This window comes from Ailuropoda melanoleuca, chromosome 13 (genome assembly GCF_002007445.2).
Source record: "Ailuropoda melanoleuca isolate Jingjing chromosome 13, ASM200744v2, whole genome shotgun sequence".
Taxonomy (NCBI): Eukaryota; Metazoa; Chordata; class Mammalia; order Carnivora; family Ursidae; genus Ailuropoda; species Ailuropoda melanoleuca.
The window spans coordinates 44421330-44446874 of record NC_048230.1 but is presented as its reverse complement, the minus strand read 5'-3'; the positions used below and the strand labels follow the sequence as shown (position 1 = coordinate 44446874).

Genomic DNA, 25545 nt, shown 5'->3' with positions numbered 1-25545 from the left:
TGGAGGGCGGGACTTGCTCCGAGCTATGGGTGCCGGGTGGAGTCCGGAGCAGCGATGTGTCTCCTGCTGGGGGCTTCGGGGGTCGGGAAGACCCTGTTGGTGAAAAGACTGCTGACTATCCTTCCGCGCCGGGCGGGTGGCCAGGAGGAGGGGGGCAGGGGACTGGTGCCGGGGTCGGGGTGCTCCCGGGGGAGCGGGGATAGGGGTCCCGGGGCGGGGTGCTGGGCGGCCCGGGACGGGGTCCGGCCGCCGCCCGCCTTGGGATCCTTGACTGCCCGCACAGCTGAGCTCCGGGGATGGGAAGGGCGACCTGGGCGATCCTCCCCCGACGCGGCCCACGGTAGGCCTCCCCTCTCCCGCGGGTTTAGCAGAAACGGGTACCCTTTACGGTTTGCAAAGCGCTTTGGGTTGTTTTAAGTGGAACCTGGAGTCCGGCGGGTCAGTGTGGTAATGCAACCCTCGCGAGGTGAGCGGGATGTCACGGGAAGGGGCCTGCCTCCCGGGACAGAGCTGTGGCGGACGTGGGTACGTGGCAGGGCCCCGAGCCGCCCGCCCCTCGCCACTCTTCACACTGCTCTCTCTGGTCGCCCCGAGGCGAATCCCACTAACGGGTGTTGGAGCTGCAGCCACAGCCGGCCCTGAGGGTTAGGGCGTGGACCTCTGGAAGCCACTTCAGCCTTCCTTCCTTAGAGTTGTGCTTTAGGGTCTAAGCCCTTGAGAATGGCCGTGTTGGCGTTTAGATCAGTGTGAAGGGTGGTGCACGTTCCTCTCCAGGAGTTCCCAGTGGGAAAGAGCTGATGTCCTTAATGCTTCCTGTTTTTTTCCACAGGTGGGCACCGACCTTACTGACATCGTGGTCCCAAGCAAGATAACCATCCGGGAGCTAGGGGGGTGCATGGGCCCCATCTGGCCCAGCTACTATGGAAATTGCCATTCTCTCCTGGTAGGTCATGATCCGGTGAACTTTTTAGGCATCATCTAGTGCTGGACCTCACTCCGTACAGGCTAGAGTTTGGGTTCCTGGGCAGTTATGCTAGTCGACGACTTCCTTTTGGGAACCCAGTTTGATCCGTAGTGCTCCTGGGCCAGAGCTGAGGTGAAAGCTCCCGCGGGGCTCGCGGACAGTGTTTCTTCCCTGCCAGTAACGTGCTTGCCCTCTGCATTGTTTCCCTGCCTGTGCTCTTATGTTTGTGCTTGACTTCTACATACCTTTCCCATCCTAGCAAGGCCTGTGCCCCAAATCCTAGGACCCTTCCTGGGAGAACTGATGGTCACGTGAGTAGAGAGACTTCCTGTGGGTAGAAACAAGTGACAGCAGGTCACTCTTCTGCAACTCATTTCCCTTTACTTTCGCAGACTCCAAAGACCTTTGTTTAAAAGTCATTTTCCTCTTCTGAGCCAGGTCATGATGCCCAAGGAAGGGGAATGGAAAGGACTGTCTCCCTCACGGGGTGTCCCTGGCCTGCATTTTCTTCTTCCCTAGTTCATGGTGGACGCCGCTAACCCCACTCAGCTGTCTGCATCCTGCGTGCAACTCCTGGGTCTCCTTTCTGCAGAAGGACTCGCGGAAGCATCGGTCTTGATCCTCTTCAATAAAATGTACAAGTCTGTGATCCGGGAGGAGTGGGGGGGTGCCCCCCAGGAGGGTGGCTCCTGGGGTGGGGTACGGTGAGGGCTGGGGTGGGCTTGTGGCAGCCCACGGTGACAGGGTGCTTCTTCCGCTATAGCGATCTGCCCTGTTACATGACTGTAGAGGAGATGAAGTCTTTGATCAGGCTCCCAGACATCATCGCTTGTGCCAAGCAGAACATCAGCACAGCAGAAATCAGCGCCCACAAGGGCACCGGCTTAGCGGGGGTGCTGCATTGGCTCCAGGACACCCACAGAACTGACAGTTGACCACCAGGAGGAGAAGCATGACTGGCCGGCTCTGAGGAGGAGGCAGAGAACGGCGCTGCTTGGCCTCCAGCGATCTGTCCTCATTAGGGACAGGATGACCCAACATAAGCCTAGGGGATAGGCTTCTGGCCCAAGTTGTAATGATGGGTAAACTGAGGAACCCCGGTTACAGAAACTCCTTACAGGGGGCCTCTGAATGAAGATTGTCCCCAGGGCTTAGAGAGGAGGACAGGCTTGCAGGGTGGCTGGGTGTCCTACTCCCATCCTGGGAGTATTCTTGCCCACAGGTGTTTGGACTGTACAGCCCCACGGACTTGATCTCTTGACTGTGGTGCAGGCTGTACCTTTTGAGTTTGTGACGGGCTGACGACGTGATCCCCCACTGTATGAGGCCGTTGTCCTAGGAAGACTGAGCCTGGAGTCAGAACGAGAATGGTGTTTTCATTCATTCATTTGCTCAGTGCATGTTTATCACCGAGGAGGGCATAGGGGATCCCACAAGCAGGTGAGAGTGAGGAGAGGGTCAGAGAGAGCGCAGGAGTTCCTGGCAAGCTCATCCTGACTTCAGCTGAGGGGGCTTGTGGGAGAACAAGGGTGTGCTCATGTGCTAGGGCCTCCGTAACAAATTGCCACAAACTCGGGGACTTAAAACGACCCAAATTTACGCTCACAGCTCTGGAGGCCAGAAAACTGATAGCAAGGTGTCAGCAGGGTTGGAGGGGGAAGGATCTGGAGGCTCTGAGAGAGGCCGCGTTCCTTGCTTCTCTTCTGGCTTCCAGTGGCTCCTGGAATTCTCAATACAGCTTGGCTTGTGACTTGCAGAACTAGAATCCCTGGCTCTATCTTCATGCGGCTTTCATAGGGCCCGCCCTAAATCCAGGATGATCTCGAGATCCCTACTTTCATCTGCAAAGACTTTTTTTTGGAAAAACAGTCACGCTTGTGTGTTCCCAGGGTTACAGTGAGACGTCTGTGTGGGGCTGCTGTTCAGCTCGTTGTGGTTGGTTAAGAAGCCCTCTACTCCCGGGTGTGGTTGTGCGTTTTCTGCAAATGGCTTTCTCCGTCTCAGTGGGCAGTTGAGGCTAGTTGGTCCATGAAGGAACGCCAGACATCTGTTGCCCCCCGCCACGCAGGACCAAACGGCAGCCTGGGACCTCAGCGCGAGGTTTCCAGTTGGCCGCATTGTTGTGGGGATGTGTTCACACTTGGGTTGTAAATGATGCCTCATAAAAGCTCTTGCAGCGACTGCAGGGCCACAGGGGCTCCTGTCTCTTACCCCCACCCCCACCCCATGGAAACGCTTGTCTCTGGGAAGGTCTGGTACTGCGCACTCCTGCGCCACTGCCCCGAGTCACACCGCGCAGCCGCGGATGCGAGTGTCCACCCCGAGGGTGCAGTCCTTACGAATTTCAGACAACTTCACCCAGCTTAACCGGCTTTCATCCACCCCCCCATTTCAGAGAACTTAAACACAGGCTCAGGAGACAAGCACCTGGCTCTGTCTCTTGGGGTGACCCCTGGCGCGGGGTCCCTCTCAGATTTTGGCCTGATGACATCTCATGGTAGAGCCAGCCTGAGCCAAGTTGGTGAGTTTTTGGGACACTCTGACAGGCCTGAGGTGGTTTGAACCTCATTTTAAAAGGCAAACCTCCAGCCACGACCCATTTCCACCTTCCTGCTTTCATGCCATGCCTGGTGGTGTCCAGGAGCATGGGTATTTCTCAGGGACTGCATTCACCCCTGGTCTTGCCGCCCTGCCCACGTCCTGGAATCCTACTGAACACCCTGGAACAGCCACACTACCCACCCCTACCACCTGTGCTCTACCACGGCAGCGGCAGACAGCACTCCCGGGCACCCGATGCAGGGGACAGGGCCCCCACCACACACAAACACACCCCTGAGATGCTAGCCTTGAACGCAAACATAGCTTCAACTCAGTTTTTAACCTGAAACAAACACCAAGACATTGTAGAGGATACCGAGGGGGAAGGGCAAAGGATCCCCCAGAGGCGCACTACCCGCTTTTTGTAGGGCCGCCCTGACCAAGGCTGAGGAGTAGCATTTCCCGAGCTGTGCGAGCGCGAGGAAGGAGCCGGGTGCTGTCCTCACGAGGACAGGAGCAGGAGGACTCTGCTCGACTGCTGAGAGCCCCACAGCTGAGCACACTGGTAACGTCTGGGTGCTCCCTCCTGTGGCTCTGGTGGAAGGTTCACACCTCACCAGGCCCTGCGGTTGGCAGGAATTCCCCACGTAGCCCTTTTAGCCACAGGAAGGTCCTGAGCCACGGTCCTGTCCTTGCCCTTGAGCTGCCTCAGACCGGCTCCTCTTTCCCCAAAGACCTTAAGAACACAGACCTCAAACCCACTCGGTGGGCGGTGTCCGGTCTCCACATCCCAGTGAAACCCGGGGGGGTGGGGGGGCTCCACCTGCCTCTGCAGGGATAAGGTGCCAGGAGCAGATCCCGGCAGCCCGGACGCTGACCTCTGCCCTCCACAGCCCCCTCCAGCCCGCGCTTCCAGCCGTGCTGCGCCACTGGACCACACAGAGCTGTAGCTATGGGTTCAGCTTACCAAGTCTGCAGTGTCTCCAGTGGACTGCATTTCAGGACAGAATTACGGGATCGTCCTCCCTCCCTAAAGTGGTCCTGGGGTATCTGAGCCTGGACCCGTGTCTTCAGAACAAAGCTACGATGATGCTAGCTTCAGTGGAACAATGCCAGGTGTGCCTGACTGGCTGTGTCCCAAACGGGAGCTGGCCACTCTATGGGGACTTGGGACAGACCGTGCTCCGTGTGAGACAGCCTAGCAGATGGTCACTCGCAGAAGAGCCATCTTAGGGAGAAAAAATGAGAGCCAAGGCCTGGAGCCCTCTTCTGCGCTGGCCAGCAAGTACATAGGAGGCCTGGGAGTCCCAGCGTGTGTTCCGGGCCATCTACCTGTCCTCCCCAAACCCAGCTGTGGAGGCCCTGGTCTCGAGGTCACAGACGTGTCTCTGCCTTCTTCCCGGAAGTGAGGTGCGGGGAACAGGGCGGCTGCGGTGACTGAGGAGCCCCCTGCCGCTGCTGCTTGAGCGCCCTGTAGGCCCGCACGGCCCGCTCTCTCTCCTCCCCAATAATCCGCTGTCGGGCCAGCGATGTGGTCAGAGGCTGGGACACGCCAGTAGGACTCAGAAGCATCCTCAGCATCAGCGACTTCTTCCCAGGCTAAAGAACAGAGATGATGGTTGAGGCACAGTTCAGGAAGGAGGGGAGATAACAAAGGGCCCATGTAGGTCCAATAGTTGTATGCCTGGTGAGAACATGGCATCCCAAGCATAGGCCCTGGACCAGGCAGCACTGGGCGACACACGGACAGATGCCCCTGCTTACCTGGCCCCGGCTTGTGCTTGTCCTGGGCTGGGCGGTCAGCTCTGGGGGCTGCAGGGCAACCTCGCCAAACTTCACCGTGTCTGGGGGAGCAGAGGAGCACAAGTGATACCTCTGGCCACACAACCACCGCAGTCCCCACCCCGGCCCCCCATCTGCTGCCCCCACACCCGCCGCGGCACAGGTGCCCAGGGCCAACAAGATCATCCCAGGAAGAGCTACCTCGGAGCAGCTCCTGCTCCAGCCTTTCTGCTGCCTTCTCCTCCCTCCTCCGCCGGACTCTATCCAGTCGCCGTTTCTGAAACCTGGGGAAAAAAGCACAATGCCGTTCAGGTTCCCAGTCTCATCCCACCGGACTCAGAAGGCAGAGGTCACCCGTGCCCAGGAGGTTGCCCCACGGCAGAGCCCAGCAAGCTGCCGTCAAGTCCCCTCTCTGGCGACCACCTGCCCCCCACAGCCATGCGCTCTGAACAGCAGGCCCCTGGGGTTCCAAGGCCACGTTCTCAGTGGGGGCGACTGTGCCCCCAGAGCACATCTGACAGCGTCTGGAGACACTCTGGGTTGTCACAACGTGGGGGCTGCTCCTGGCACCTCGGGCAGAGGCCAGGCTGTCGCTCCACGCGCTGTGCTGCCCAGAATGGCCCCCGCCCCAGACAATCACCGGCCCTGTGTGCCGACGGTGCTGCTGCATCCAGAGGGTGTTGCAGAACAGCACTGTGTTTGGGAGACGGCTGTGGCTCCGGACGGTGCGTGGTTCGGGTCTTCTGTGATGTACTTTTCGTCACTTGGCCCCAGCAGAAACGTGAAGAGTGCTCGGATCCGGGCAGCGCCATGGGGCCGCAGACCCTCTCCAACTCCCACAGCTGTGACAGAAGCTTCGGATGAAAGCTTGGATCCGCTCATCTCAAGAGCTGCAGCTGTGGCAGAAACCACCTCCCCACCCCTGCCCACAGGCCCAGGGAAGTGGCACAGGGCTTCCTTCCCAGACTTCTCCAGGGCTGGGGGGCAGGGGAGCTACAGCTGGCGGTGGGCTCCCTCCTGGTGCCGGATGCCACCCTCAGGAGCCCTGGAAGGACCTCATCCGAGCCCCCACTGGAGATGCTAGCATCCCCTCTTCACAGATGAGGCGCCAGAGCTGAAAGGTCCCAGGACTTGTGCGTACGGCCCAGCGGAAGGCCCTCAAACTTCTTTCAGGGCAACGACCCCAGTCCAGGTTCTCAGGTGGAATCAGCCAGTCAGAAGCAGGGAACCCCAGAGCTACATGGGATCCCCCAGTGCCCAGCAAGCCTTCCCAAGGGACCACCAGCCTCATCTTTACCCCTCCCCATTGCAACTGGCCCCTGGCCTCATCTGGCTCTTGTGTCCCCTTGATGCTTTTTCAAACAAAGGCAAAGACAAAGGTAGGCCTTCAGAGTTCCGTGGGCTCAGAGGCTCCCTGAACCCCCAGGGTTGAAAAGCTCTGACATAGAGAAAAACACTCAGCGACTGACCAGGTTTCACGTCTTTCTGTGCTCCCCCTGAATCATGGGGTGGGCTAGGATTCCCCCAGCAAGAAAACACTAGCGCTTCAGAGAACAGTCACAGGACCCCTACCCCACCCCACTCACGCTTTCTTCCGCTCCGACTTCTCCTTCTTGGGAGCCGCCTGCACCTCGGGCTGCCGGGCCGCCTGGCTCTTGCTGAGGAAGAGCACGTGCTGGGTCTCCTGCTCCATTCGCCGGATGTAGGCCCCGTCAGACTCCCACTTCCTCTGCTTGAATTTGGGGACAGCGATGTCCGGCTCCGCTCCCTTTGCTTCCTTCTCCAATGTCTTCCTGAAGGCCACCTGGGCTGAGGACGAAAGGAGAGGTCGGGGGTGTGGTGCCAGGCTGGCTGCCCGCCCAGGCTCGTTGCCCTGCCCGGGGCCACAGGGAAGGAAGACCAGACTCAAGTGGGGGCAGCCCAACTACAGGAGCTAAAGATTTACGATGTCCAGCTCGGGCACCCATGGGGATGGGAGCCCCGCAGCCCACTGCTGCACATCAGCTGTCCACCACAGCTCAGGTGAAAAAGAAAACAGGAAAGAAACTAAATGTTATTTAATCATCAGTGCCAGACTGGCCGAGTAACCACCCTATGTTCGTGTGAAGACTTGACTGCACAAACCCAGAACGTTCAGCGATCCATAGAATAAATGTGCCGCTTTTCCGTCATAAGTATGTGGAGACCTGCAAGACGCTTCTCTTCGGCCGGCACAGCAGAAGATGAACAGCACGTTCACGCGGGGCGAAAGAGCAGGATTCAGAGACGGGGAGGGAGACTATGCCGCACCTCATACCTTCCACCCATTTGCTTTCCCACATAGGTGAGTTTATGTCTTCACCAAAACCAAGAGCCAGCTCAGGGAAGCACAGTCAAACTGGGCCACCTTCCACCGGGGCCAGGGCGTCCTCTGCTTCTCACCATCTCTTTCTGCCACCATCACTTTGATGGTCATATAACCCCCAACGAAAAGCGTGAGGTTTACAAAGAAATTATAAAACGGCACTGATGTAAAAACAATCTCATGTTTGGGAAAACAAATGTACATACACAAAATACCAACGTGCTGGACTCCATTCCCCAAAATGCCCTGAGTGTTGTCTCTGACAGAGGCTGGCAGGTGGGCACCCGAGTTGGGTGAGGGGTTGGAAAGTTTTTCAGGGGGGGGGTCTGACCGCGTCCCTCCTTAACTCCCCCAGAGAATATCCACTTCTCTCCCCCACCGTTTCTGCACTCCCGTCCAAGAAACAGCTGTTTCTCACGTGCAAGAACTTCCTTGGCCTGTCCTGTCCACGTCCTCAATTGTTACACAGGGATCTTTTCTCAAAGTCAATCTGAACCCACCATCCCTTCTGCCGGATCTGCACTAATTTGGGAGGGGAATCAACAATTCTAACAGGAGGCGCCAGAGGCTCCTTTTGGAGCCTCGTCCAAAACCACACCGAAACCACACCGGCACCTGCTGCCAGCCACCTCTGGCCCTGGTGACGCCAGCCTTAGGTCAGTGCTCCACAAGCTCCTGCACCTTCAGACCACTGGGTGTCCAGGGACCTCTGCTGCCTGACGCACGATTAACGTTTAGGCAATGAAGTGGCTTGGGGCACACAAAGCTGTATTGCCACCCAGCATGAACCTGCACATTACCTTCTTTCTTCCTCTTTTTGTTACTGATGGGATTTTTCATCTCCTGGCGGCTCCTCATAATCTCTCGGAGTCGGAAGGGGATTTCCTGTTCATCCTGGTTCTTGGGCTTGCAATTCACTTTCTTTTTTTCTTTGCTGGGAGCGAGAACAGGAGGGTGAGACGCGTTCTAAGCTCCGCACGAGCAAAATCAGACACAGAAAGCGAACCTGGCGGGGCACCCCGGCTGCTGGGGTGCCAGGCGAGGGCGCAACCTCACCGGAGACTGCCTCTGAACTGGGTTATCGCAGAAGCCCCAGGAGGGCAGGGACCGCACCCTGGAAGGTGGCTAGTGCCACGGCGGAGAGCCTCGCCGCCGCTCACCCGGCCGATCCTCCGGCGCACCCACTGCCCGGACAGAGCCGGGGGCCAGGTAGGGACTGCGGGGCGCTGAGACCCACCTGCGTGGTCCGGGCCACGGCGCTGGGCGCTGCTTCCCCCGCAGCTGCTGCTGCCGCCCGTGCGGCCGCCCAGGACCCCCAGGCCCCGCCGACCCCGTCGGCGCAGCACCTCGGCGCCCGGGTCCCCCCATCTGCACGCCCGGCGCTCCCGGAGTAAGCCACTTCCGCCCTTTCGCGCAGTCCCGCCCCTTGACCGTCATTTCCGCTTCCTGCTCCCAGCTCTGTGTCCATTGGGGCAGTGCTGCTCCCTAGCGGACCGGGATTGGCCCGAGCGGCCGCCTCTCACACCGCCTCGGGCGGGGCCCGGGGTGCGCCGCGCGTGCGCCCGGGCTGGGCCGCCGGCGATGCTGCTCCAGAGCTTGGTTGGGGCAGGCCGGACGGTGGTCGCCGCTACCCGCGGTCCGGCAAGTACCAGCGGGGCGTGGGCCGGGGCGGGGTGCGTTCGGGAGGCGGGGGCCCGGCAGGGACCGGAGACTCCCGGCCCGCGCCGCCTGCTGTCGTTCCGGTCCTGGCCCCGGCTCCGCGGGAAGGCCGGCCCGTTCGGCGGTATCCCTTGCGCGCCGGCTGTGTGCAGCCGCTTGGGGAAGCCGCAGTGAACAAGGAGCTGATCCTCCTCGAAGGATTTAGGCAGAGTAAATAAGTAAGGTCAGGGCCGTGGCAGTCAGTGTTGGGGGCCCCGGAGACCGTAGAGCAGGGGACAGGACCCTGGGGCCGGGGCCGGAGAAGGGAGGGAAGGCTGCCCGCCGTGCCTCTGGGGCGCTGGGAAGGAGGGCTGCCCTTGGGACCTTTGGGGGATGACCTGGTAGGAAGACAGGCATGAAGGGGCTATGCCGTCAGTCAGGATGGTCAGAAGCGAGGAGCGGGGCTGCCCTGGTTGGAGAGGGAGAAGCCCCTGTGTGGCCCCAGCTCGCAAGCTTCCACCCTGCCCCCATTTCTGCCCAAGTAGGTGGGGTGCCAGGGTATCCCCCACCCCACCATCTGCTGGAGTGCGCACCCAGTGCCTGTCCCCAAGCCCAGCATTTCTCCAGCCCTTACGGCCACTTCACAGAAGGGAAACTGAGTCTACAGGTGCAGTAACTTGTCCAAGGTCTCCTGGGAAATGAGGAAGCAGAGAAGCACCCGGAGCCGCCTGCCAGTGACAGGAGGCTGAAATTTCCCTCGAGCTGGGGGCCGGCAACACCTTACCAGCATTTGTCTTTTCAGGGGCCACGTCTCTCCAGCTGGGACCGGTGGCAAAGGCTTCCTGAAGGTGACAGGATTCTTTACAGGCCACATGCCTGGATCCAAGTCCGTGAAGGCCACAGAGATTTCGGGAAGGACCATGTGGAGGGGGGCGCTCAATCAGGTGCAGATAGCAACAGGCAGCCCAAGTCGTCCTTGCCTGGCGGGGGCCCCCCAGACCCCCCGTATCCCCCGCCGCCTGAGCTCCAGCCCCCCACAAACTGCTGCATGAGTGGCTGCCCCAACTGCGTGTGGGTGGAGTACGCAGATTTGTTGCTGCAGCACTACCGGGATGGCGGTGAGCGGGCCCTGGCCGCGGTGGAGGAGCACGTGGCTGACCAGAACCTCAAGGCCTTCCTCAGGGTGGAGATCCAGCTCCGCGTGAGGAGTGGGGGCTGAGCCACTTGCCCAGCACCCACACCGGCTCCAGCCTGACAGCCCCTTCTCAGGAAGCAGCACGGAGCTTTATGCGTGGCCCTGCACGAAGCTGGTGTCAGACAGGAATAGGAAGGATTATTTATTGACTTTATCTGAGAATAAACAAGTCTCTGTGGTGGTTAGATGGGAAGCTTCTGCGTTCTCTGTAGGGCTTGTGTTATATTGTCAAAGAAAGCAGGTACAGCTCAGCATTGAACTTTTATTCAGAGCCTGCAGTTTTCACCAGCCTGGAAGGGTGAAGGAAAATCCATTTCTTTGACTGCCTACGTGACAAAGACCCCAGGAGTCCCCTTCCATGTCCCAGCACCCCAGAAGTCCTGCCCCAAGGTCAGCTCTGGTTATTCTCAGTGGCAGAGGGAGGACCACCTGGGCCCATGAAGTTGCTATTGGCAAAGCCCTTGGCAGGCACGAACACCTGTAGGCAGCCTGGGAAGGGCCCCATTCTTCCAGCTGCAGGGCTCCTTGGGGACAAACCCATTCACCAACTAGGTAGAAAGCTGTAGATCAGCCCGCAGGGGTCTTAGCCTCCAATCCTTCCCACCCACTTCGACACAATGATCGAGGCAATTGACCAGGGTGTAAGGACACAGAGGCCTCCGGCATCAGCCCCAGAATCAGCCTCCCAGCACTAGCCTGGTCGTTGGGTGCATACCCAGCTGCAGGACCAGTCAGCCCAGGAAGAACTTTATGTTAGGGCCCTCACTGCCCATCCCCATCTCCTGCTCACTCCCATCATGGAAATTGCCCCACCTTATCTCCTTCCCCCAGCAGTTCCAGGCACTGATACCAGTGGCCTGGATGGGGCAGGGGTTAAAGGAACTTGTGTGTGTTTTATCTCTCCTTATTTAAAGAAAAAAAACTAAGATTGTAGCATAAATTCACGAGGGGTTTGAGCTGATAAACAGGCCTTCCCAGGTAGGGGCTTTTAATGTAAAGCTGGCATGTCACATAGAGATGTGTGGGTGAGAGAATGGAAGCAAAACATGGTGCCTAGTTAGACACCCATGGTTCAGGCTATCTTTCTGGACAGCTGCGTGCCCTCCAGAAACAGTTTATGTATCTATTAGGTTGTATCTCGGAGAGCACCTCATCTAATGTATCCGCATACAGATTCAGAAACATCCCAGAAAGAGAAAGGTTTTCTCCAGGGACAGCAGCACAGCAAAGCTTGGCGGGCTCCAAGGCTCTGTGAAGGGGTGGCTTATCTCAGAGACAGGTTTTCCGTATTTTTCTTCAAAATTCAGATTTATAAGGGGTTTTCTGTATGTACTTGGGGACATGTACATGTATACATCCCAAGGATCCTACTGAATTAGGCCTGCTGTGGAATGCAGGTGTCACAGCGCAGCCCTGTCCCCAGGGGCAGCCGCTGGCCTTGCTCCTGGCAGCGAGGCGGGCTCCTCCACGGAGCCCACGGCAGTCGAGGTTGCCCGTGCGGCACCAGCAGCAGGCTCGCGAGACTCACGCAGGTGCGGGGCTTGTCTTCTCATGCAGCCGTCTGTGACGTGTCTGGCACTGGGCTGGAAGCTGGGGTCCGGTAGAAACATCTGCTGCATTCCACCCCAGCATGGAATGCAGAGGTTAACAGGAGCATTGTCAGGATGTGAGCAAGTCCATCTGCCGTGAGGGCCTATGACATAGGCACCCTGGTCTTGCCTGAGGGGTCACCCTGAGGAAACGACCTGGGGCAGAGCTCTGAAGTCCCAGGAAGGGGGAGCTGAGGGAATGAGGAGAGGCGCACAGGACACCCACAGGAAGGGCAGCAGGTGCGAAGATCCTGGAGTACAAGGGGCTGGGAGCGTGGAGAGCACGGCAGAGGCATCACAGGTGAGGTCAGAGAGGTAGATAGTGGCCAGACTACACAGGCTTTGGGGGCCGTGAAGGCAGATTCTTCAGATGTCAGAGAGCTGAGAGTGGGGAGACCCAGGACCACAGTCACCGTGCTTTCTTCTTCGCTTCCAAGATGAGCAGCTTTGGGAGAGGGTCTTGCCCCTGCCCTGCGGTTTGTAACGGCGCATCCCATCCCTGTCCCGGCCCCATCCCCGGGCCCTTGCCCGCCCCGAGCCCCTTCCCTCATCTCCCTGACCCCTCAGTGGTGGTGCCCTCCCGCCACACACACCCCCCCCCCCCCCCCCCGNAGCTTACCCAGAAGCAGGATAAATGCCCAGCTGGCCCCCTGCTGAGGGATGCCTGGCCGCTCACCCCCATGGCCCCCTGAGACCTGCTCCGTGCTCGGTGAGTACTGACCTTCCCCAGTCACCTTGGCAGCCACTTTCCCAGGGGTGTGGGGTATCTGCCCAGAGGGTGGGGAGTTGGCGGGCTTTTCCCCACCACACCGAGGGCTGGATCTACAGGAGTCTGTCCTCTGTCCTCGTCAGAGCGGTTCCCTAGCCAGTCATTTTCAGCTCCCCATATCAAAGGATGGTTGCAGGCAGTCCCCAGGGTCTGTGATCCACACACTCTTGGCCAATTTGAGGGGTCGTCAGCCACAGACTGGACTGCGGCTGGGGCAGCTGGGAGAGCTTGGACCCTGGTTTCCACGAGGCCAGCATCTGATGGGGAGTTCCGTCCGGGTCAGGGCTGCGCACACCAGGCCCATGGCCTGGGACTGGGCAAGGGGTCTGGCTGGGCCTACAGCATCTAGGCTGAGGGGCGGGCATGATGGGCCCTGAGCAGCCAGGTCCGCTTGGACCCGTGTATGCCCCCCTGGGCTGCTGCAGGTCCCCTTGGCACAGAGGATGAATGTTAGGGGGAAAGGTCCATGGTGGGGTGCACCTGGTAGGGGCCCCACCCCCACCCCCCAGCCTGCCTCGCCCGCCAGTCGGTCTCAGCACTGGTGCTCTAGCCAGCTGCCAGTGGTAACCCAAGGCTGGAGTCAGGCGCTACAGCCCGCAAGACGGGAGCAGCAAAGGGGGCCCACGAGGTGGTGCCTGGGGCATCCAGTGCCAGGGTCACCTGTCTGTGTCCTGTGCTTAGCCCCAGAACCTTCCAGGCTCACAGTGGCCCTGAGGGATTAGAGTCGCCCTCTGGTGCTAATAGGCTTAGGGGAAGCCGAGCTGCCCTTGAGCTGGTTCAGTGGGTATTAGGGCATCCAGGGAGAGGCAGAGGGGAGGTTACCCTGTGCAGTGGGTTCAGGGACACCAGGAGGTGACACTGGTGCCCAGGGCAGTCTTACAGCACAGTGAGTAGCCAGGGGATTTACCAGTTGAGGGAAGAAACTGCCCGGGGGGGAGGGGAGGGTTGCATAGCTCAGCTCGGGGTTTCTCCTGAGACAGGCCTCTCTCTACCGCACACCTTGCCCTCCTTTCTCTGTCATCCCTTGTTGCCACTCCTAGGCGCCTGGCCTGCCGCCAAGAAGGAGGCCCAGTGTCCCGACCCCCAGGGATTGGGGCGGGGCACGCAGAAGGGGAGACACCCGAGGGGGGTGCACCAGGGGGGCCACCAGTACTCTCATTCCCGTCTGACCCCAGCTGGAGCCCCACGTGGTGACGGCAGGGGGCTGCTGTTGGGGTCATGCTCAGGGCCCCCTGGGTTTCCTGTTTCAGGACTTCCTCTGTTCTGCTGGGTTGAGACCTGCAACGGGGGTGGAAGCAAGGGGGCTGACCAGGACTCCCCCAGCCTGGTGTGCCCACAGCCCACAGCGTGAGGGAGTCTAGAAGCCAGAGGTCGCCGTGGGGTCTCTGCCAGCCTGGCCATGAACCTGGAGCCACCCAAGGCCGAGATCCGGTCAGCCACCAGGGTGACTGGGGGGCCCATCACTCCCAGAAAAGGGCCCCCCAAATTTAAGCAGCGGCAAACCAGGCAGTTCAAGAGCAAGCCCCCCAAGAAAGGCGTCCAAGGGTAAGCAGAGCTGGTGGAGGGCCCAGCCACAGGCTACACAGGAAGGGGGGCTGCACGGTAGAACAGGGGGCATGCCACCCTTTCCTGGCCGAGGTCATTCCCAGGGGTCCCCCATTCCTCAGCATGGGGGGCGGGAGGGGTCGGGGGCTCCTGTCACCCTCTACCTGTCACTGCCAAATAGATCTGGAGACCACGCTCACTGCCACTTAGGGGCTCAGCCACAGCCCTCCCGCCAGCGTGCGTCCCTGCGTGCACACTCAGAGCCAGGGCGCACTGGCGCACCCAGGGGCCTGCACTCAAGGGCACGTATGCCCCCACGCACCCCCACTCCCCTCCTCCCGGCCACTGGCCCTGACCACTCTGTCCTGCAGGTTTGGGGACGACATCCCTGGAATGGAAGGCCTGGGAACAGGTATGACAGCTGCCAGGGTCTTCCAGGTCCCCCCACTCTCCCGCCTGTCCGTGCGCCTGGGGTCCCATCCTTCCTCCACTTTCTCCAGCCCAAGCTTACCGAGAGCGCCGCCCCAAGCCTGTCCTTCATTCTCTGCCCCAACATCAAGCTGTAGGCCTCACTGAGGTGGGGCTGCTCCATTCACTGGGGTCACTGGGTACTGGGAGGGGTTGGAAAGCAACAAGGAGGCCTCGTTGTCTCCCTCTGTCCTCCCTGGCGTGCTGCACCCATCCTCTTCCACTTGACACCCTCAAGCTGGTGTGCTCTGCACACCAGGCTCTGCACCCAGACTTCCACTCTCACCACTTGGGGTGTAGACAGCAGGGCCCGGAGGGGTTGGTGGCCCTGGGGCCATGACCCTCCTGGTGCCACTGTTCTTCTCCTGCAGACATCACGGTCATCTGCCCATGGGAGGCCTTCAACCATCTGGAGCTGCACGAACTGGCCCAGTATGGCATCATCTAGCGCCAGAGCCTGACCCAGAGCCTCAGGGCCGTACCCCCTGCTGCCCGTCCCAACCTCTGCTCAGGATTCCTGTGAGGAGGCCGGCCCTCCGAGGGTACCCAGATTGCCCAGTTTGTGTCTGGAGCCCCTTGCAGGGTGGCATCCTGAGGCCCCCAGATGCCAGTTACTAGAAGCCCACCAGCTCCCTGCAGGACACCTCGGGGCCGGTCAGGCCCTGCTTAGCTTCCAGAAACACTGGCCCACACACCTTCGCTTAGGGCTGGAAAGCCAGAGCAGGGTCTCCCAGGAATGTCCCTCACAGCCCGCTCCCATCCTGCGGCCTGGTGATGAGAACAAGCTCCTCTCGCTAGCCCTTCTCAGCTGCCGCCATTGGGTTGGGTGTGTGTGTTGGGAGGGGGGGAGTCCTGACGGCATCTGGTGGCATCCGACCGATACCCCTCCAAACCCATCACCGGCAGGAAACGCCCTTTCCAAAATGGCCCATGCTTGCTGTTCTGTTTCAAAATTAAATTCGCATGCCCCTACTCGCTCAGCTGGAGTGGGTTGTGGATGGGGGCAGGGCCAAGAACGTGGGTCTCCGGCAGGTGCGCAGGGGTGAAGGTGCAGGGTGGTGGGGGCAGCAGGGGTCCGGCTAGGCTGAGAGGGGAGGAAGCCCACTAGACGCGGAGTCTGTGAGGCTGGGGGTCCACGCAGCCAGGCTGGCTAGGTGGGAGGCAGCCCCGTGCCCGCCCGGCAGGCCTCACCCATCTCCTGGGTGAGGCCCAGCGACAGCTCACGCCAGGAGGGAGCGCTCGGCCCCGCCTCACAGATGAGGAGACAGGTGCAGAGAGACCGGGGAATTCGCTTAGTGGCCCAGCCAGCCTGTCCTTAGCTGTCCACTACTGCTGGCCAGGGGCCCACCGATGACCCTGCGGTCCACTCCCGATGCCACACCCAGGGGGATCGGGTGCGCCTGTGCTCACCCATCCGGGAGCCTGCCAAGTGTGTGTCCACGTGACCAGGTGCATTCGTGGGGCCCGTTCACACAGCAGGGACCAGACGGTGATTCTGGGGAAGGGCCCCCCTGGGATCCCATTTCATGTGGAAGCCAGAGAAAGCCATGGTCACTGAAGGCGATGAAGGCCGGTCGGGGTGCCCAGAGGGAGGACGCGAAGCAGCCTGCTGTGGCTGGCTCCTGGCCTGGCCGTGGGTCCACGTGGGTTTACAGGGGGAAGAGTTCCTCACGCTGCCCACTTAAGACTGGTGCCACTTACTGTCCGAATGATACAGCTCACTACAATTTATTTCCGCCTGGGCCTCACCCTTGGCCACCACAGTGGACGGGAAAGGGCCAGGTGGTGGTAAGGGAGTGGGGCCACAGGGTGGGCCTCAGAGGTGGGGTCTGAATGGAGGTCGGAGGCAGGCCTCAGAGGTGGCTGGAGGTGGAGCTGGGAGGTGATGGTCCGGGTGGGAGTTGGGGTCTTGACAGCAGGATTTCATCCAGTCCTCGGAGCTGGTACTCCCCCCACCGGCCAGGTAGCTTTGCCTGGCCTCCCCAGTAGGAGGCGGATGCTGGCCGGCAGCGCCCCGCAGGGGCGGCTCACACAGGCCACAGGGTGTTTGCAGGGAGCGGGCAGTGCCTGGCTCCGTGGTTGAGTACAAAAGTCTCCAAAAGAGAGTGCAGTCTGGTGGTGGTACCGGGACTCGTTCACGGGGAAGGAGGCGGGCATTCCCTGGCCTCAGGGAAAGGGGCCCCTGGGGAGTGGGAGGCACAGCAGGCAGAGGCGGCCCAGGTGTCCGAGACGCGACCCGGTTACTCTGACGCCTGCCCAGGTGTCGTCTGGGGCTATCAGGCCTGGGCCAGTTGGGCAGAGGACCTTTGTGACCCCGCAGTTCTGGGGCTCTCCACCATCCCCTGGCGGACAGCCAGGGCCTGCACCAGCCGGGCGGCCAACAGGAGCTCCACCCCCTGGACGGCCACGACCGCGATTGCGTAGGCACCTGCCCCGCGGACCTTGGCACGCAGCCACCATCGGAGTGGAGGGCCACAGCCCACCAGATGCACCCGCCTCGGAGCGGCACCCTCATCCAGGCCTGGAGCTCTGAAGCCGCAGGGGTCGTTGGCAGCCCCTCCGTCTTCCCCGGGGCTGAGGCAGCAGGAGGCAGGAAGGCTGCAGGCCTGGGCCTCAGGGGAGCTGCAGTTCAAGTCCCTGTAGGGATACACCTGGGCGTCGGTCCGGAGGGCAGGGCCCACTGTTCCAGGACCCGGTGCTGAGTTAAGTGTCTCTTACCGACCATTCACACGGCCACGGCCACGGCCACACAGACACACCTGCATGTACGCACACGCACACGGGAACAAAGAGCCCACTCCCTGTAACTCATCCCGGCGCACGGCGCCCACGGCAGCCTCTGCACATGCAGACGGAGGTCAAAGCCTCTCGGCTGGAAGGGACGGATTGGGTGAGACGGCTGGAGGGAGCACAGGCATGTGATGAGGGGTGGGAATCAGACAGCCTTGCCCAACAGGGCTGCTGAGTTGGTCTGAGCGGGCAGAGCTGGAGGGGAGAAGGTGCACTGAAGCCTGGGAGAGCAGGTTGTCGCGGGAGGGCGAGCGGCAGCACTCGGCAGCCACAGGGCGAGACGGAGGGTTGTTCTCCTCATGGCCCCCAGCTCCAGACAGCCTCCAAGTGTCCCTGGCCTTTGCCTGGGGTCCTGCACCTGCCTTCCCTCACAGGCATGCTCTCATCCCCCAGAAGAGTGGGCCTCACTAAGGCAAGGACTCAAAGGCCAGCAGGATGGGTGACCACGTGACACCACAGGGGGCTGCCGCCAATCCAAAGTCACACACGGCCCATGAATGAGAACACCCATGTGGATGCTTCTAGAATGCCTGGCACATTTCAGTGACTGCTGGATACAGGTGGCTGGTTTTAAAGTCTCTGTATGACTCCATCTCTCGTGGTCAGTTGTCCTCCAGCAGAATGTAAAAGATACACTGCACAGTGTTTCTAAATAGGTAACGCTTACACACACACAGACATGCACACACACAGACACGCACGCACACATGCATGCACACGCACATACACGCACACATGCACACGCCGTGGAGAGAGAACTGTGGAGTCCAGAACGATGTCCCCACTTAAGTGCATTTGACATTGAGATGTTTTGTGTGATGTCCTCACCAAAAACACTCCCCAAGGTGACTTTCTAAGTCTGCTGGCTCAGCTTCTCCACTAAGATCCCTGTCCAGCTGGTCCTGGCTGGAGGGAGCAGAAACATGCAGGGGGCCCACGTATGTGCACGGGCATGTGTGCACACACTTGTGTGTGTGTACAAGTGTGCATGTGTGCGAGTGAGTGCACCCATGTGAATGTACATGTGGTCTGGTCTGCTGGCCCCTGGGGACTCCCCACCCCCACCCCGTGGGCTCCGGGACTCACAGGTTCCATGTCCAGTCCCGGTAGGAAGACACCCCACAGCACTGCAGCCCCAGCTGGACCTGGTCAATGAGGAAGTGCAGGTCCGGGTCATCCTGATAGTGGGTGATGGCCGCACGCAGGGTCGACTCCAGGCCATCCTGCAGTGGGCCCCAGAAGGCCACCAGCAGGGCACCCACCACAGCCTCCAGTGCCAGGAAGGCGATGAGACCCCCAGAAAAGCAGTGCAGCAGGCAAGCATTCTCGCAGAGGGCACCCAGGCAGCCCGCCAGGCTCACTGCACTGACCGCCAGTCCCCCCAGCGCCAGTCCCAGCAAGGGGTCTTCAGGCAGGGCCGTCCCCCCACTACTCCCCAGAGACCCCTTGACAGCCAAGCCCCAGAGCCCAATGGCCAGGGCCAGCAGACCAAGCAGGGAGAAGAGGAAATTGGACAGGAAGGTCAGGTACTTCAGGCAGCTGCTTTCCCAGGGGAGAGAGGAGGCTGGGTCTCCCCCAGGGCCTGCCCTCCGGACCTGGTCCTCTTGGGGTGCCAGACCTGAGCGGCTGCTCCCTGGCAGGGGCTCCTCCCAGCACCCGGTGCCCTGTGGAGGAAGGAGGAACACACAGGGAGACCTCACCAGCAGGACACGATAATCAACAGGGAGGTAACCTCCTCATGGCTGGGGGTCAGAGCCTGGCAGCAGGGAAGAGGCTGGACAGTGGAGAGAGAACGGGAGGCTCGGAGACCTGAGAGAGCTGGGGAGGGACGCGGCAGCCTCCAGGCTTGTCGGCCGGCCAGGCAGCAGGGGGGACGGGAAGGGCCTAGCTCCTGCAGAGCGGAGGGTTGGCTACCCCCTGCCAGTTCATGGTAGAGACTAAGCAGGGCAGTCCTGGGCAGCAGACGTTCCATGGACACACGCCTGTCCTTGATCCCGCGTGTGATGGAGGATGTGGGTCCCGCAGCACAGGCACATGGCAGGCATCTGCGTGGATTGGTCTGTATGTGCAGTTGAGGGAGGGGCTTCCCCACCCAGCCCAGGAGGTGGAGGCCTGCCAGGCAGAAGGGCTGGCCTAGGTGACTGCCCTTTCTGCTTCCCCCTCTCAGACCAGCCCCAGTGTCCCAGCACCCGCACAGTCCGCTCACCCTGAGCACAGACTCGGTGCTGGGCCAGCCAGGCTCCCAGGGCAGGGAGAAGTGCAGCCAGGAGACCAGGGCTCTGTGGGAGGCAGGGCCTTCCAAGGAGCCCTGTCTTGCCCTCCAGCAGGACACTCAGCCACGCTCTGGGACACTGGTCATACCAAGTGCGGAAAGTAAAGAAGTGCAGACCCATCCCCTGCCCTCAGTCCTCCCACAGAGGAGTGGCTCATTGATCGTGAGGTTTGAAGAAGCAATCTCCATTTCAAATCTGCCTGCCCCCCCCCACCTGCAGGCAGGTGTGGGAGAAACTTCTGTTCTCTCCCTGCAGGGAGGAGAGGGACAGTCTGCCCTCGAAACCTGGGAGAATTAGGAAGCTGTGGCCCCACACCTAGGCAGGGTCTCCCTTCCAAACCAGTTCACCAGGGAGAAGCTGTCCTCCACTCCCCACATCCGACTATGCATTGAAACCTCATTCACTGTGAACTTGGAGGAGAGGAAAGGAGTATTTGTCAGCCCCCCCCCAGATCCCAACAGTCAGTGGGAGCAAAAGGCCAGGCTGCTGGTGCCAGGCTGGGGGGTCCTGGGGCCGTCAGCGGCCGTGGGCGTGGGCCAGGAGGTTATCCTGCAGCTGCGCGGCCAGCGGGGAGGGGTGTCGGGATGTCAGGGTGTCAGCCTCCAGCCACTCCCGAGCCAGAGCTCACTGTCTTGCTTCCAGACCCACAGGCAGCAGTGGGGGAGGGCCAACAAGGGCCATAAGAAGGCTGAGAGGCTGGGGGTGGGGGTCCCAGGTGGAGGCGGATGGGCAGGACACGAGGGAGGTGCTGAAGGGCCAGTGGGCACATCCCCTGAGTGTGTGTTTTCTCAGAGTGTGGATGCACTCGGTCCACGTCAAGCACAAGGGCAAGGATAGCAAACGTTCCCGAGCCGGGGGAAGGTGCTGGGTGATCAGTAAAGGCCCCACCCTAATCTTAGCTCCTCGTGGGTGTCCACCTACTGGCAAGGCTCAGGGTGGAGCCCGGGGCCAGGGTGGCTGAGAACCCAGCCTGAGGTCCTCCCCAGGGCCTGTGGGGGCGGAGACATTTCCAGTCGGGGCAGAGGCCACCAGGGCACTGGCTTACCTGGGACAGCAGGGGGCTCCTTTCCCCCTCCTCCATTCCGCACCAGGACAGGTGTGCTGGTCCTGGTCTCTAGCTGGGACTCGGAGCTGCTGCTGCCTGTGCCCTCAGCCGTCCCGTGAGCTGCGCAGCCCAGGGCCGGGTGAGCTGCGAGCGGAACCAGGACGCCTCAGTCATGACCAGATCATGTGAGGCATCACACTGTAGGGCTTAAGACAGCCTCTGCTTGCTGAGACCCAGACCCCCCTACCGGAGCGCGGGTTCTCAGCCTTGCTCTACGGATTCCCTGAAGCTCTGTGCTGGCGTGACATGGCTGGCGCTGGCACCTCGTGGCCGCCGCTTCAGGGTCCTCGTGCGGGCCTCAGCCTGGCAGGTCCAGTGGCTGCTCCCCCAGCTCGGCCCGGACATCAGACCCCTGAGAACTGGCTCACAGAAACAAGCCCCGGAGACGGGCCGGCAGTTAAATGCCAGGTCATCCCCCCATTTATTCACTGTAAGAATGAGATGGTGTCCACTGGCCAGATCACTCCTTCCTGGTTCTGAGGGACGTGGGCTCCTTCTTGCTCCCGAGGGTCTCTTCTCGGGGGCAGGACTCTGTCACAATCAGCATTGTGCCCTAGTGCCTGGAAGGACCCGAGCCACACAGCTGCCCCGCACACAGGGGCGCACAAGGCTCTCTGACCCTGCCCTGTCCTCTCTCCTCGGCTTGCATGGCGGTGGGAAGAAAGGCTCAGAGGCATCCCCAGCACTACCAATGCTTTGAGAACACGGGCACATGACTCTCCACGCCTCCCCTGTTCCTTTGTGATGTGGGAGGTTATGACACGTCAGTCTCTGGCTTGCAGGGACCTCTGGAGGCTGGGGGGGGCACACACTGCAAGAGGACCCTCTGCACACATGTGTTCATGGTAGGAAAAGGGGGGTGCCTCCTGGGCGAGGCCACATGCCCAGCCTGTCTTCACTGTTCTCTCTCCCCTGCTGTTTCTTGGCTTCTTTTGTCGGACATTCGAGCCCTAGCCTCTCTCCCTCACTCTTCCCACCACTTTAGAATCCAGCCACACAGGCTGCTTGCTGGCCCCCAACAGCCCAGTGCTCACGTGTCCTTGGCCTTTGCCATCCCGTGAAAACTCCTCCCTGTGTCCAGCTCCAGACCACATCCGGCCCCACAAGCGGAGGCCTCCCCTCTTCTTTTGGGAAACCATTCACTTTATTTTGTAGTTATTTGTGTTCTTGGTTCATGCTCCCCGCCCCCCAGCTTCCCACATGACAACCACCCAACTGAGCCCAGTCTCGATTCCTGACCTGCAGGATTGGGAGGCTGGCAAATGGCTGTTGTGTGAAGCCACTGTTTTGAATGAGTTCACTTTACAGCATTATTGTGACAATAGATTTGCAATAGTGACACAATTATACAGTAGGTAACTGGGGATAATAGATCACTGATCTAAGCCAGGGAGTGTCCCGAGCCCTGGTGACACCGCAGCGGAAAAACCTGTCCACCCCCAGTCAGCAGGATTTTACCTCTGGTGAAGAGGAGGTCATAAAGCCAGCGAGTAACTACGTGAGTACATGTGACTTTATGTGGTCGTCAGAGGTGTGAAGCCCGGAAAGGAGGGTGAAGAGTCAGGGGGTGGCTCACTGTAAGGCATCTGGCTCCTAGGTATGTACCCCACAGAACCGAAATCAGGGACTCAAACAAATACACACACACGCGCGCAGTCATGACAGTGTTACCCACACTTGCCAAAAGGTGGAAACAACCCAGATACGAATCAACAAAGCATGGATAATCAGGACGTGCTCTATGCCCCCAACGGAATATTCCTCAGCCATGAAAAGGAGCTCGGACGCCTGCTGCAACATGGACGGAACTGGAGACATTATGCTCAGCGAAAGCAGCCAGATACTAAAGTCCACAAACACATCCTTCCACTCACGTGAAATACTCAGAATAGGTGAGTCTGGAGGTTGGTGGTTGCCGGGGGCTGGGGGAGGGCAATGGGGAGCTGCTGCTGAACGGTGCGGGGTTTCCTTTTGGGGGGTGATGGAAATGTTTGGGAAGTAGACACAGGAGGTGGGTGTACCACACTGTCAAAGCACTGAATGCCACTGAATTGTTCACTGAAAAATGGTTGACTGCATGCTGAGCGAATTTCATCTTAATTAAAAAAAAAAAAAGAAGAGGAAGGGGAGAAACGGGGGGAGGGGAGGGAACGAGCCAGGTGGGTTTTCTCAGGTGGGGTCCCTCCGAGGGGGAGGGGTGGGGTGAAGGAGCATCCCGACCTGACCTGATTCGCCCCGTGAAGGGAGCGTCAGGCTGCTGTGTGGGGGCCGAAGCTCAGGGCAAAGATGAGAGCTGCAGGTGTGGTCTCATGCAGCCGAGCCTTCACTCCTCTCTCCCTCGAAGCGACAAACCCAGACCCCCTCGGCGACTGCATCCAGCTGCAAGGCCAGGCTCTCAGGGGGACGACAATCACCTCTCCAGCTCCATCTCACGCCTGTCCTGATCCTGGGCGACGCTGAATGAAGTTATAGTTAGCACCACTGTGAGGGGCTGAACTGTGTTTCTCCCAAATCCATACGTTGAGATCCCAACCCCCAGAATCTCAGAAGATGACTTGGAGAGACGGCCTGTAAAGAGGTAATCAACTTAAAACGAGGCCAGTGTCCTCATACGAAGAGGAAACTGGGACACACAGAAACACCAGGGAAGCCTGAGCACTGAGGATAAGATACAGCAGCTGCCAGCCAAGGAGAGCGGCCTCAGAAGAACCCGAGTGGCTGTCACCATGATCTCTGACTTCCTGCCTCTGGAACCAGGAGAAAATAAATGTAAGTTATCCTGTCTGTGCAATTTTGTTAAGGCAGTCCTAGCAAAGTGATACAACTACCCATATAACAAAAAAAAAAAAAAAAAAAAAAAAAAAAAACNAAGAACCTTCCTGGTACCAAGGAGGAGGTTAAAAAGGCAAGCAGCAAACAGCAGATAACACGCCTGTCGTCAGGCAGTGCTTGCCCACGAGTGCCCCGGGGGACATCATGGGGAAGCCGGAGTCTTGTCCTCCTGTAAAATGAATACGTTTCGATAGAAGAGAAGCGAAAAGGTCAGAGGCCATTCTGTAAAAGAAGAAAGAGTAAGAGCAGAAGGTTGTGTGTCCGCAAAATACAGCCTAGCACCCGAGTCTTTGGGGCAATCCTATGTACTCTCCCTCCAGTGTTTGTCTTGGATCTCACGCCTTTCAGCCTCTGTCCTCGGGGCTGCAGCACGGCCTCGTCCCCCGGCTCCTCTTTCTGCCTCTCCATGCTGCGTCTGCATTGCACGACCCGAGAATCCTTCTGAACCGTAGCGGAGAGCATGTCTTCTTCGCTCTCATCCCTCCAAAGGCTAACATAACACACGTACAATAGACTCCGGAGGCCTTCCACGTGTCTCTTCCCGACCCCGCCCTCCTCCGCCCTCACTCAGGTCTCTGGGCCTCACCAGCGGCTGCGCTGTTCCGGCAGCACCCAGCACCTGCCAGGCCCTGGACCTTTGCACATGCTTTCCCCTCGTCCTGTTTCTCTCCCATCAGGAGCTTTGTCCGGGACCTGCTCTCCCCTCCTCAGCGAGGTCTTTCTTGACCAGGCTCTCACCCTCCGCCGCTCAGTCACAGGTGTGATGTGTTCACACGCGGCCTCCTGCTGGTAGGCTCCACCTGGGGGGGACCCTCTCCGGTTTCGCCCTCGTCCCCGCCTTAGCCGGCCACACGCAGCCGTGGAGACCCCTCGTCGATCCTCGTGGGTGGGACGAGCGGGGAGCTGAAGCAGCTGCCGACCCCGAGATGAGGCGCGGACCGTGAGGTGAACACGGCTGCCGCTAACAGGGGGGGTGCGGACGGGGTCGAGCCATGGGGTGGAACCACAGATTTGGGCCTCCTAGACGTGTTGGTAACTTCCCCGCAGTCACGGGCAAGGTCAGCTACGGAACTGCAGGGCCTGCGGCGGCACGAAAGCGGGGGCCCCGGGGGAAAACCGGAAAGGACGACAGGACGCGCACAGCAGAGCCGGGATCCCGGGGGCGGCGGCCCTGAGGCCCGCGCTGGGGGGTCCTCGGAGAGCCGCCGTCCGGGCGCGCAGCCCTGGGCCGGGACACTGTTCGAGTCCGGGCGTTCGTCTCGCTAGCGTCGCGGAGGCGCCTTCCCTCCGTTCGCACAGCGTGACAGTGCGCGGTGCGCGTCCCGGCACGACATCCCCGCCGGCAGCGGCCCGCAAGCCCCGCAAGCCCCGCGCGCTCCTTCCGCCATTGTAACCCGGCGATGACGGTCTCCGGGCGAGGTTCGGACGCTTGCGCTTGTTTCTCCTCGGACCTTCCTGCCTCGCCCGGATTTTCGGGAAGGAGCGCGGGTCACCAACGCTGGGGCCTTCCTTCCGCTGCGGCGCGGGGCTCCGGACCCCGCTTCCCCCCTTCTCCCCTCCCCCCCGGGACTCGGGACCGCCCCGCCTGCGCATGCGCGGGCCGTTGGAGGGCCGGAACTCCGTTTCGGGGCTGCGCGGCCGGCGGAGCGCGTTGGGCGAGGCGCCGGACGTCGCGCGGCGGTGGCGGCCGGCGGCGAAGCTGGAGCGGCG

General features: G+C 60.5%; 5 protein-coding genes across 9 annotated transcripts; 3 read left to right on the top strand and 2 right to left on the bottom strand.

The window, feature by feature from the left end:
• Positions 1–16: 16 nt before the first annotated feature.
• On the top strand, positions 17–2720 carry ARL16 (ADP ribosylation factor like GTPase 16). Of its 2 annotated transcripts, XM_019798926.2 has the most exons (5): positions 17–115; positions 282–340; positions 830–943; positions 1484–1599; positions 1728–2720. In XM_019798926.2, the coding sequence occupies exons 1-5, from the start codon at positions 55–57 to the stop codon at positions 1897–1899; spliced, it is 522 nt and encodes a 173-aa protein (XP_019654485.2). In that variant the 5' UTR covers positions 17–54; the 3' UTR covers positions 1900–2720. The 2 variants fall into 2 exon arrangements, with proteins under 2 accessions (XP_019654485.2, XP_034497349.1); XM_034641458.1 differs by lacking the exon at positions 282–340 and having other exon boundaries at positions 49–95.
• A 1106-nt stretch (positions 2721–3826) lies between these two features.
• CCDC137 (coiled-coil domain containing 137) lies at positions 3827–9048 on the bottom strand. Its single transcript, XM_034641456.1, has 6 exons — positions 8869–9048; positions 8432–8565; positions 6874–7096; positions 5489–5571; positions 5270–5349; positions 3827–5104 (listed from the first exon to the last, which is right to left on the bottom strand). The coding sequence occupies exons 1-6, from the start codon at positions 8997–8999 to the stop codon at positions 4880–4882; spliced, it is 876 nt and encodes a 291-aa protein (XP_034497347.1). The 5' UTR covers positions 9000–9048; the 3' UTR covers positions 3827–4879.
• Positions 9049–9130: 82 nt separating this feature from the next.
• OXLD1 (oxidoreductase like domain containing 1) lies at positions 9131–10657 on the top strand. Its single transcript, XM_034641459.1, has 2 exons — positions 9131–9272; positions 10072–10657. The coding sequence occupies exons 1-2, from the start codon at positions 9213–9215 to the stop codon at positions 10486–10488; spliced, it is 477 nt and encodes a 158-aa protein (XP_034497350.1). The 5' UTR covers positions 9131–9212; the 3' UTR covers positions 10489–10657.
• Positions 10658–12665: 2008 nt separating this feature from the next.
• Positions 12666–16185, top strand: PDE6G (phosphodiesterase 6G). Its single transcript, XM_019798930.2, has 4 exons — positions 12666–12762; positions 14073–14367; positions 14739–14779; positions 15207–16185. The coding sequence occupies exons 2-4, from the start codon at positions 14222–14224 to the stop codon at positions 15281–15283; spliced, it is 264 nt and encodes an 87-aa protein (XP_019654489.1). The 5' UTR covers positions 12666–12762; positions 14073–14221; the 3' UTR covers positions 15284–16185.
• A 217-nt stretch (positions 16186–16402) lies between these two features.
• Positions 16403–25379, bottom strand: TSPAN10 (tetraspanin 10). Of its 4 annotated transcripts, XM_034641455.1 has the most exons (7): positions 21191–25379; positions 20944–21087; positions 19832–19976; positions 19435–19737; positions 19156–19289; positions 18712–18770; positions 16403–17472 (listed from the first exon to the last, which is right to left on the bottom strand). In XM_034641455.1, the coding sequence occupies exons 2-7, from the start codon at positions 20977–20979 to the stop codon at positions 17112–17114; spliced, it is 1038 nt and encodes a 345-aa protein (XP_034497346.1). In that variant the 5' UTR covers positions 20980–21087; positions 21191–25379; the 3' UTR covers positions 16403–17111. The 4 variants fall into 4 exon arrangements, with proteins under 4 accessions (XP_034497346.1, XP_034497345.1, XP_011222309.1 ...); XM_034641454.1 differs by having other exon boundaries at positions 20944–25379; XM_034641453.1 differs by having other exon boundaries at positions 16405–17472; positions 19832–25379.
• Between the last annotated feature and the right edge of the window lie 166 nt (positions 25380–25545).

Excerpts from the sequence above, each read along its gene's own strand:
- TSPAN10 (XM_034641453.1), bottom strand. The coding sequence starts at position 20,018 with ATGGGTCTGCACTTCTTTACTTTCCGCACTTGGTATGACCAGTGTCCC. Across the intron at positions 19,738-19,831 it reads GCACCGAGTCTGTGCTCAGG|GCCTCCACCTCCTGGGCTGG; the intron begins GTGAGCGGACTG and ends TCTGCCTGGCAG. Across the intron at positions 17,473-18,711 it reads CGGGACTGGACATGGAACCT|GGACTTGAACTGCAGCTCCC; the intron begins GTGAGTCCCGGA and ends GTATCCCTACAG.
- OXLD1 (XM_034641459.1), top strand. The coding sequence starts at position 9,213 with ATGCTGCTCCAGAGCTTGGTTGGGGCAGGCCGGACGGTGGTCGCCGCT. Across the intron at positions 9,273-10,071 it reads TCGCCGCTACCCGCGGTCCG|GGGCCACGTCTCTCCAGCTG; the intron begins GCAAGTACCAGC and ends TTGTCTTTTCAG.
- CCDC137 (XM_034641456.1), bottom strand. The coding sequence starts at position 8,999 with ATGGGGGGACCCGGGCGCCGAGGTGCTGCGCCGACGGGGTCGGCGGGG. Across the intron at positions 8,566-8,868 it reads CCGTGGCCCGGACCACGCAG|CAAAGAAAAAAAGAAAGTGA; the intron begins GTGGGTCTCAGC and ends TCTCGCTCCCAG. Across the intron at positions 5,105-5,269 it reads CAAGCACAAGCCGGGGCCAG|CCTGGGAAGAAGTCGCTGAT; the intron begins GTAAGCAGGGGC and ends TCTGTTCTTTAG.
- PDE6G (XM_019798930.2), top strand. The coding sequence starts at position 14,222 with ATGAACCTGGAGCCACCCAAGGCCGAGATCCGGTCAGCCACCAGGGTG. Across the intron at positions 14,368-14,738 it reads CCCAAGAAAGGCGTCCAAGG|GTTTGGGGACGACATCCCTG; the intron begins GTAAGCAGAGCT and ends TCTGTCCTGCAG. Across the intron at positions 14,780-15,206 it reads AATGGAAGGCCTGGGAACAG|ACATCACGGTCATCTGCCCA; the intron begins GTATGACAGCTG and ends CTTCTCCTGCAG.
- ARL16 (XM_019798926.2), top strand. The coding sequence starts at position 55 with ATGTGTCTCCTGCTGGGGGCTTCGGGGGTCGGGAAGACCCTGTTGGTG. Across the intron at positions 341-829 it reads CTCCCCCGACGCGGCCCACG|GTGGGCACCGACCTTACTGA; the intron begins GTAGGCCTCCCC and ends TTTTTTCCACAG. Across the intron at positions 1,600-1,727 it reads TTGATCCTCTTCAATAAAAT|CGATCTGCCCTGTTACATGA; the intron begins GTACAAGTCTGT and ends CTTCCGCTATAG.